The sequence below is a fragment of the Meles meles genome, chromosome 12, assembly GCF_922984935.1.
Source record: "Meles meles chromosome 12, mMelMel3.1 paternal haplotype, whole genome shotgun sequence".
Taxonomy (NCBI): domain Eukaryota; kingdom Metazoa; phylum Chordata; class Mammalia; order Carnivora; family Mustelidae; genus Meles; species Meles meles.
The window spans coordinates 12,709,662-12,719,880 of NC_060077.1; the positions used below are offsets into that span (position 1 = coordinate 12,709,662).

At 40.6% G+C, this 10,219-nt stretch overlaps 1 protein-coding gene across 1 annotated transcript; it reads right to left on the reverse strand.

Annotated features, from left to right (window-relative positions):
• Nucleotides 1-705: 705 nt before the first annotated feature.
• On the reverse strand, nt 706-10,139 carry FAM216A (family with sequence similarity 216 member A). Its single transcript, XM_046025870.1, has 7 exons — nt 9,568-10,139; nt 7,674-7,714; nt 4,938-5,059; nt 3,307-3,436; nt 3,044-3,227; nt 2,408-2,490; nt 706-1,080 (listed from the first exon to the last, which is right to left on the reverse strand). Exons 1-7 carry the CDS (start codon nt 9,657-9,659, stop codon nt 968-970), a joined length of 765 nt encoding a protein of 254 aa, XP_045881826.1. The 5' UTR covers nt 9,660-10,139; the 3' UTR covers nt 706-967.
• Nucleotides 10,140-10,219: the final 80 nt, after the last annotated feature.

Sequence of the window (10,219 nt, forward strand, 5' to 3'; positions counted from 1 at the left end):
ATATAATGTAAAGAGTCTTCTTGGTACAATTACTCCCAACTTACTCTGGTTTGAGAGTCCAAGCGTTTGGCAATTTTCATAAAATAGGGCAAGTTCATACTTCCCACTTTTAAATTGTATTTAAGCAGTAAATATCAAGTGCTATTTTGTATCAGACTATTTCAGAGCTTTCCTTAACCAGACCCAGAGAATACTTGGGACCCCTGGGTGATTCAGTGGGTTAACCCTCTGCCTTCCGGGCGGGTCATGATCCCAGGGGCCTGGGATTGAACCCCTCATTGGGGGGGGTCTCTGCTCAGCGGGGAGCCTGCCCCCCGCTTTCTGCCTGCCCCTCTGCCTGCTTGTGTTTTCTGTCTGTCAAATAAAAATCTTTAAAAAGAAAAAAAATACTTATAGGGGATTCTCATGTTTTTGTTCTAGGACTTGCTATATGGAGAAAAAGAAGCAATTTATTGGACAGATTTAAAAATAATACAGTTTTGGGGCGCCTGGGTGGCTCAGTGGGTTAAAGCCTCTGCCTTCGGCTCAGGTCATGCTCCCAGGGTCCTGGGATCGAGCCCCACATCGGGCTCTCTGCTCCTCGGAGATCCTGCTTCCTCCTCTCTCTGCCTCCCTGCCTACCTGTGATCTGTCTCTCTCTCTGTCAAATAAATAAGTAAAATTAAAAAAAAAAAAACACAAAAAAAAATTTAAAAAAAAATAATACAGTTTTAAGTGACAAGAAAAATTTTAATTGTATCTAGCTAGAAATACAAGCATATATTACACATAACTTTTATTACACAAATATCATTAGTACATGGAACTAAATCAACCAATTAATTTACACTGTTGCAAACGTTTCTGAACAAACTAAAATTACTTAATGACTTCATGGTGAGTAACAATACTATCCTAAATGTAGAAAGAGGACACAATTCACACACACCCCCTTTTGGCACTTCATCAATTCACAAGACTATCAAGTTCACATCAGGTGTTCTCCTTGTTCTTCAATTGACATCGATTGCATACATTTATTTAGTAAATCTTCTTCCTTTTTTTCTTCATTCATGTATGGTTCAGAATCATTTGTAGAAACTGTAAGAAAAATAAGTTTATAATGTCTGTTTTGGAAATACAGGTGTATTTCCTGAAAATGGGGATTTGTATATAAGAACCACCTTCAAAATGACCTACCTTAGTAATAACCCTTTCATAAAAACAAATGGCCTGCGATTTTCAAAACTTAACCAATTCCTCCCCCCAAATCCTTACTTTCCCAGTAAGTACTGCATTCAGCCAAGTTATTGTACAGCACATTTTCTGTCACTAGGTCCTATTTTGTCTTCACTTGTCAAAATCTTTTGGTTACAGGAAAGTCATAGCTTCAGCATTCTCCTCTCCGTAAGCATTATGTTCCTACTCCTCTCTCTCAGGGATCACAGGAAATTTCCCCCTACCTGGGGTTCCTCCAGCTACTATTTTGGGAACTAGACTTACTTTTTCCCCGCCATAACCCTCATTTCTTGGACTGTCACGTAGCAATGGGATAGGGGTTCCGAAGGCCTAACTTCCCTACTTCCTGTTTTCTTCCCTACTCACTGTAGGAGCAACTACAACATTGTTTAACTTCCACTTAATCCTTCCCACTTTATCAATTCTGCGGAATCCTTCTGAACATTCTTTCTTCCCCTTTGGCCCTTTTCATTTCGTAGTCTTCTGAACTTGTAGGATCCTTGGGCACCTGGGTGGCTCAGTAGGTTAAGCCTCTGCCTTTGGCTCAGGGTCCTGGGATTGAGCCCCGCATCGGGTTCTCTGCTCAGCAGGGAGCCTGCTTCCCCTCTCTCTATGCCTGCCTGCCTCTGCCTACTTGTGATCTCTGTCAAATAAATAAATAAAAATTTTTTAAAAATGCTGATGAACTTGTAGGATCCTTTATGCTGATACTTACCAACTCTGGACTTATCTGAGTTGCTCTGCAAAATTTTGATACCACCTGGTTGGCTTGCTTCCACTGGTGTGTTGAATATTAAACAAAATTTATATAGGTGACACAGCCCTCATAAACTATGATACCATACAAAATACTTTGTCCCATTCAAAAATGGCACTATCTCATAAAAGTGCTATGGCTTGAAAAAGTCATGTTTATGGCTCTGGGTTCTAACAAATTCATTCTGTTAAAGTCTCTGACCTTGATATTGTAAATACCTTTGTTTAGAAGTACCTTGAATCTTATTCCCCTGAGGTGAGTATGTTCTTTTAAGTGAAAGCAGAAACTGTATTTCATACTCACTTGGAGAATTATAAGCAAATCACATTCTAAATATTAATGTCTTCAGTAATAGAAATGAAATTAATGGGTTTAATATTTTTTTAAGCATAAGATCTTTCAAAATGCGTATTTTTAAAATTCCACATTTACCTGATTGCATGAACAGTTTGCCTGGTTTTCTAAAAATCTTCAGTGACTTACATCTTGTTTTAGATGCATATCCAGTTTTTAAACTATAAGAAAGAGAAGCATCTTAATTGGAATCAGCAAAATCAACAGCTGTCTAATGCATGTGGAGGACCACACAAATTCTTTTTATTAAGCTGCCAGCATCACCATAAAGACTCTTTCAGTGTCCTATGAGTAATTAACCCTGAAACACAAAGCTAACTATTTTAGTGCAGGTTGAATAATCAGTCTTCTTCTTCTCTTTTTTTCTTATTTCCTTTTTTTTGTTTATAGTTTTCTCCTGTGCAGAAGCAACCATATGCTCCTTCTGGAAGTGTTTGTACTATTTTGAATTTAAGTGGGAATTACTGAAAAGGCCAGTCTTGGCTATCTCTAGCTGATCAAGAAATTTTTACAGTTCCACAAAATGTGTTCTAAAAAGAGTGGCATATCCCAGTCAGATCAGTAAAGAGACTATAAGATCCTTTTGTGCTTTTCGTCTAACCTTTTCTGAATTTAGCCAAATGAACCTATTAGGAAACAAGATTTAATCTCATGTAGCTACCGTTCCAATAAAATTGGGGTGTATTTTCCTCTTTTAAACAACAAGAAACAGACCCTTCTTTGTTTCTCACTGGTCGCCAAAGGGAATGCTGTAGGATCATTTCCGGTGCGGGTGCAGCGGCCATGTCAGGAGGCCCGGAGTCCACTCTCTCCAGTTGGTGTCGCCATGTGGTGCAGGGGTAATGCTGCTTCTGGGAGTAACGAGAACTGAGGCGGCTCCTGTGATGACTGAGGATACCTGTCATACAGATCACCTCTGTTAGAAGACCCTCTGGTTTCTTGTGAGAACTAGTGAGAAACGAACGAGGTGCACCTGCCTGGCTTTTGTGAGCTGTGCTGGATCACGTGCACGTACTGCCTCTTCATTAACGTCCGCAGATAGTTGGCGTTATAGATCTTAGCGATGCTACACAGATAGCGCTTCTGGCCTGTGGTGAGGTCTGGATGCTAAAAGACAAGATTTATAGGCACCGTAGAACAAGAGGTTGGCAAAATTCCTCATCTGAAAGGATGAACGTTCAGGAGAGCTGCACCACACGTACATTTTGCATATTCAAATTCAACTATGCTAATCTGGCCGAAAAGAGAAAGAAATGGCCATTTAAACAGCACACGTGGGTCCGCCTGCCGTTTTCACTCAAGTGATTCAGATGTGTCTGAGGGGTGAGGACCACTGCCCTAGAAGAGTAAGGAGAGTAGGGATATGCTGCTCTGTCCGTGAGTCTTAGTTCCTGTGTGCCTCAGTGAGTGTAGGCATCTTGCCCTCTAAATACAATTTTTTTTTTAATATTTTACTTATTTGACAGAGAGAAATCACAACTAGGCAGAGAGGCAGGCAGAGAGAGAGGAGGAAGCAGGCTCCCTGCGGAACAGAAAGCCCGATGTGGGGCTCGATGCGGGGCTCCATCCCTGGAACCTGGGATCATGACCTGAGCAGAAAGCAGAGGCTTTAACCCACTGAGCCACCCAGGCGCCCCTCTAAATACAATTTTTGAGGTATCCTGTGGCATCTGAAAGCAACTCAACTACTCTACTTGATCTTAAGAAACAGTCTTCTCTAGCACCAGAAGAATAACTGTGTTGAACACACTGAGGGATAGTCTATGGGTCTTTGGTAAAAGTAATTTTAACTAAGATTTTCACTTGCTGATTTTAGAAGGTAACACTCACTTAAAATGTATATGCATGTGTGTATACACAGGATTTACTGAACTGAATAGGTAAATCCAGAGAAAACTCAAAATGTGGGTCAGAAAAATTGACCAATTTGCACGGCTGTATTGTAATCATTTGCTTTTGCACTGCTCTCACAAGGATACTTCTGGCAGTTATGACCTTTAATGGGTAATAGAAGTACAGCCGTCTTAAAATGCTGACAGCCATTTTCTTTATTTGCTTGCTTCTAATTTTGCAGACTTTCAGTGGAATCTGTGAGTTTGGGTTTCCATCTCTGGAATGTAACTTTTCTTAGGGGCATTGAGCTTCCTGAGTAAAGGGACATTAGATCTCAAGTATCATAAAGCCTTCAAAGAACTCTTAGGATAAAGAATCTAGGGGCGCCTGGGTGGCTCAGTGGGTTAAAGCCTCTGCCTTTGGCTCAGGTCATGATCCCAGGGTCCTGGGATTGAGCCCTGCATCAGGCTCTCTGCTTGGCGGGGTACCTGCTTTCCCTTCTCTCTCTGCCTGCCTCTCTGCCTACTTGTGATCTCTCTCTCTGTCAAATAAATAAATAAAATCCTTTTTAAAAAAGAATCTATAATGATAAAAATCCTTATATTCATTTCATGAGTTTACTCAGCAGATAGTTATGGGCTCCTGGATGTATGCTGAGTGTACCTTATCTTCTGAAGTGCCTTACCCTCTAAGAAGCTTATCTTCAATAATAAGTTCATCTCTGAATACAAAGAATTTGGTACTTCAACAAAATATTGATATTTAGTTAGCTTACCTTTAGAAAGGACGCATCTGTCATTGATTTAGGGATGTGAATTGCTTGAATTTGAGGAGTTTTCCACAACTCTTGCAGCTTGGCTATGTGTGTGTTCATTTTGTGTCCATCTTTGATTCTATCTGTAGACAAGGACATATGTGAATTTCATGAGCAAACATCAGCTCAATAAACTGGTTATTAATGTCTATATATTTACACGGGTCTGTGATTATCCTGGAGTAGTAGTATGAATCATTCTGTTAAATTTGAAGAGACTGTATGATATGGCCATTTGGTTTTAGAGCATACAAAACTCTAAAGATATTTATGAACATTTACTACATATATATCCTTATATACAGACTACATCATTTTGAGCTCAGCTGAGATGCAAACTGTTGACAGCAGCTTATTTTTGTTAGCTGACTGTGTCAGACCACATTTAACAGGAATATACATGCAAACTTGCACTGTAAAGATTTACAGCAATATTTTATCATTCGTTTGACGAGCATATAGTATTAAAGTCAAGATAGAATAACACAAATTTTATATCTTTAATGAGACAGTTAAAAGGGCTTTGCAGAATTTTACTAAAACCTATTTTTACACAGTTTCATTTTTTTTCAATGTTTTTAATACTGATGTGGGTAGATTAAAAGAACAGTTGTTTAATAAAATAAAAGTTGAGGCGTATCTCGAAGAATGAATCTAATTTTCAGTTTCAGATATTGCAACCAGGAACTTAATTTAGGGTATAAACTTCAGTAGCACTTTGGGGAAAAACAGTATCTGGGAAAATTTAACTAGTAAATAACTCTTTATAACACTCCCCTTCTTCTCACATACTCCCTCCCACCAGATGGCTTTCTAGCACTATGGTTAGTATCACTGTAAATCAGTTTGCATTTTCTTGAGTTTGATATAAGTGGAAACATACAGTATATATTCTGTTTGTCTGGCTTCTTTCACTCAACATAATTATACGGAAATCGATCAGTGTGTGATATGTAACAATAGTTCATTCCTTTTTATTGTTGGGTTATATTCCAATATATCACAATTTGATTATCCATCCACCTGTTGATGGACATCTGGATTGTTTCCAGTTTTACGCTAGTACAAATAAAGCTGGCAGAACAGTTTTTAAGTTAAAAGCTTGTATTTAGGAAGTCAAATTAAATAGCCACAGTTTTGTTTCAGTACTGACAACAAAGGTCACTACAGTTTTACATATTAAACTTTATTTATTTCTTCCAGATTTTGACAAATTGGGAGAGTTAATTCAGATAAGTAAGGGTTAAATGTGCTTTACTGAAGGACTAACTAGTTTGCCAACAGATGGAAAATCATCTGGAAATTATGTTACTACGACCTTTAAGATATAATTTGGAATCTATAATAATAAAAGTTAATTTTTTTAAAAAATCCTTTTTATGTCATAAATGTGGACTAATTATCTAAGAATATACCTTTGTGTCCCTGCTAATCAATATTTCTGAGATGCGTTATTATAGCCTGGACTAAAATTCAACTTCTCAAAACCTTGATAGCATTTCTTTACAGAACAGAAACATTTAAAAGTATTAGGGGCTTCTGGGTGGCTCAGTCAGGTAAGCAGCTGACTCTTGATTTAGGGTCAGGTCATGATCTCAGGGTCTTGAGAGTGAGCCCACATCCCAGTTCTGCACGCAGCAGCAGGGGCCTGCTTGAGATTCTCTTTCCCTCTGCCCCTCCCCCTCTCAAATAAATAAATCTTTTTAAAAAATAATAGTTAAAGAGAAACACCCAACTGAAAAATGGGCAAAGGACTTGAATAGACTTTGGATGTCTCCAAGGAAGAGAACACAAATGGTTAGTAAGCACATGAAAAGATGCTCACTATCACCACTCATTAGGGAAATATAAATAAAAATAATGATGAAGTCCCATTTCATACTCATAAGGATAACTATCATTTAAAAAAAATGAAAACAAGTGTAAGCTAGCATATGGAGAAACTCAGACTGTGTGCATTGCTGGTAAGAATGTAAGATGGTGCAGCTACTATGGAAACAGTATGGTGGTTCCTCAAAAAATTAAACAATGAGGGACGCCTGGGTGGCTCAGTGGGTTAAAGCCTCTGCCTTAGGCTCAGGTCATGATCCCAGGGTCCTGGAATCGAGCCCTGCATCGGGCTCTCTGCTCAGCAGGGAGCCTGCTTCCTCCTCTCTCTCTGCCCTGCCTCTCTGCCTACTTGTCTCTGTCTGTCAAATAAATAAGTAAAATCGTAAAAAAAGAAAGAAAGAAAGAAAGAAATTGCTCCCCCCTCAAAAGAAAAAAAAATTAGTGATATGCCTTTGGGGATTTGTCTTACTCTTCATCCCATCAGCTTTATCCTTTATTTCAAGTGAGAGGAAAATCGCAACATTGAGAAATATTTTATGTTCTTTGAAGTTGTTCAAGTTAGAATTTTTCCCTTCAATTTATAAACCCCAGGCCATACTCTGTGCTTTTCTAACATCAGTTATAACACAGTTCTTTTCAGATTCATTGCTATTTTGAAGCACTCTTTTTAAAATGTTTGATGTGAAATGTCTTAACAAGAGAGAAAGAACCTCCTGCTTTGTTCTTTGAAAATCTTAAAGACTAAGGTCACCAGGATGCTAATAAAGTCTATTTTTAAAACTCCATTATGTTGGTAGTTATAGCAAAATTAGCATCTCTGAACCATGTTTTTTTGTAGGTATTATCTGCTTTATATGTTCTACTTACCAATACCTTTGGAACTCTGATAATAAGAATGTCCAGCTGATCTGTTGGAGGGAAAAAAGGATTTAAATAATATGTAATAATTGACAGCTTTATAAGCATTAAAGAAAGTATTTCAAATGAAAAAAGACAGTATTGCATATGCTTTTTACTTTTCATGTTTCTATCAGGTGGAATATCTTGCAAATTTTCTCCTGTAATCCTGGTTATATCCTAATGGCTCCAGGCTTTTTCAAAGTGGGTTATCCGAGGTTTTTACTCTACTAAAAAGGATTTACCTTGAGCCAGATTTGGTCTTACTTTTAAGGCCTTTTAATCTAATTCCTGCATTGAGCTCAATAAAGAATTTGGGCTTCTGTGTTATCTGTGGTATTTCCGGGCTCTCTTTATTTTTAATAAAGTAACTTGGATATGGAAAAGACTATCTTGTTCTTTACTGTACGTAATTAAGGTATACTGGAACTGATAAATTGGTCTGAAATGTTTCTATTTTTGTACAAGTTCTTTTTTCTTCTTTCAAATTAAGACAAAACACACATCCTTCCCGCTTCCTTCAATTTATTCAGTGACCAAGTGTTCACTGATCTCCTGATATATGAGGATCCAGCACTTAGTCAAACACAATAATGGGGCACCTGGGTGGCTCAGTGGGTTAAGCCTCTGCCTTGGGCTCAGGTCATGATCTCAGGGTCCTGGGATCGAGGCCCGCATCGGGTTCTCTGCTCAGCAGGGAGCCTGCTTCCTCCCCTCTCTCTATCTGCCTCTCTGCCTACTTGTGATTTCTGTCAAATAAATAAATAAATAATCTTTAAAAAACAAACAAAAAAAAAACCACAATAATGAACAGAAAAGAAAGCCAAGACCCCATCTTTAACAGCCTTCCAGGGGCCCCTGGGTGGCTCAGTTAGTCAAGCGGCTGACTCTTGATCTGAGCTCAGGTCATGATCATAATCTCAGGGTCCTCACTCAGCAGGGAGTCCGCTTAAGGATTCTCTCTCTCCCTCAGCCCCTCCCCCTCCCCCTCCCGCGGCCTCCGCATTCTCTCTCCCAAATAAGTGTTTTTAAGAAAGTCTTCGATCCACTATATATATATATATATATATATGTATATAGCTACTATACTATATATAGTATATATATATACATGACCACTATATATGTGTGTATATATATATGTATATGTATATGTATATGTATATATATATACATATATAGTGGTCATGGGTGCAGCAAGAGCCATGACTGCGAGCTTTTGGAAAAACACCCTGCAGCTTTCACTCTTAGGGAGTAACAGTTGGGAGCCATGAGATCCTGAAGACTAGTTGTCATCAGCATCCAGGAAATAATAGTAAAAAACCTGCTCAAAATAAAATGGATTTATGAAGAAAAACTTCAGGGGGAAGAAAATGTCAAATCAAGGTGTCTCTAATATTCATAATTATCTGTCACATCGGCATTATGAATTCCCTGGACCTAAAGGTGGCTAATGTCGCACACACGGAACTGATTTATTGGCTTGGAAACCCTGGGTTGAACCTGTTTCTGCTGGGCCCTCAACCCCCTCTTTTTTATAGAGATCCTGTGGGAGACTGCATATTTTCCAGCAGGTTTCGCAGCGCCCCCTCGAGGCAGAAAAATGCACCCAAGCAATGTCGCAGTCACCGCGTTTAGTCATTGCACCACCACTCAATCCTACCTCACAAGCCCTTCCCCTAAACAGTAAGTCGGCTTCCATCTGTCCTACCCCGGGCACAACAAAGGTTGTCCCCTCCTCTCACTTCAGTCCACCGGGGACGAGTCCTTTGGAGCAGCCAGCTCCCACCCCCTCCTCCACAGGGGATCACGAACCGGAGCCGGTCATCGTCCTCCCTAACCCTTCAGGGCCCCTCAGCCTCACCCGCCGCCGCCACCCTCGGTCCCGGCCACTGCGGGAGGCTCTGCGGAAGAGCTGCATTCTGTCCAGTCGGACACCGGACCCTGGCCGGGCATCTCCTCCCCGGTGCCCGGACCTTGAGCGGTGTGCGGAAGCAGCTTTCCCCTCTCCCCTCCCCCGTCAGCACGCGTGCGTCAGGCCGGGCGATATTGGGGGTGAAGAGGCGGACGCCGTATTCTAGCCCCCTCCGATGTGCTCCGGACACTGCCCGAATAGCTTCGGGAGAGCGGGGAGGGCAGATGCACGACGCTGGAATAAGTTGGGGGAGGGGCAGGAGTTCTTTAGTTGATTGCGCGCTTGCACGGTTTGTGGAAGGGATTAGTTCATGCCCTCTAAAACAGGAGGTGCCTTCCAGACCCTCAGTATTGCAGACCCTCTAAAAATGTGCAAATCTTGAGTGTCACCATAAAGGTCAAATACCAGGACGCAAATCAAGGACCGAAGTCCCCAGCGCAGGGATGCATAATGTTAGCCGTTATCCGTTATCACCAAGGCAACCAGGCGTCTCTAGCATCCCAACTGCCAATTTCCGCCAGCTATTTCTGCGCACGCGCACACCGCCCTCCCTGCCCACCTCCCCGCTCGCCCTCCACCCCCGCGCTGAAGTTTCCTGAGA

Coding starts and splice junctions, on each gene's coding strand:
- FAM216A (XM_046025870.1), bottom strand. CDS start 9,659: ATGCCCGGCCAGGGTCCGGTGTCCGACTGGACAGAATGCAGCTCTTCC. Junction 5,060..7,673: donor TCAGAGTTCCAAAGGTATTG/GTAAGTAGAACA, acceptor CCTTGTCTACAG/ATAGAATCAAAGATGGACAC. Junction 3,437..4,937: donor CAGATGCGTCCTTTCTAAAG/GTAAGCTAACTA, acceptor CTTGTCTTTTAG/CATCCAGACCTCACCACAGG.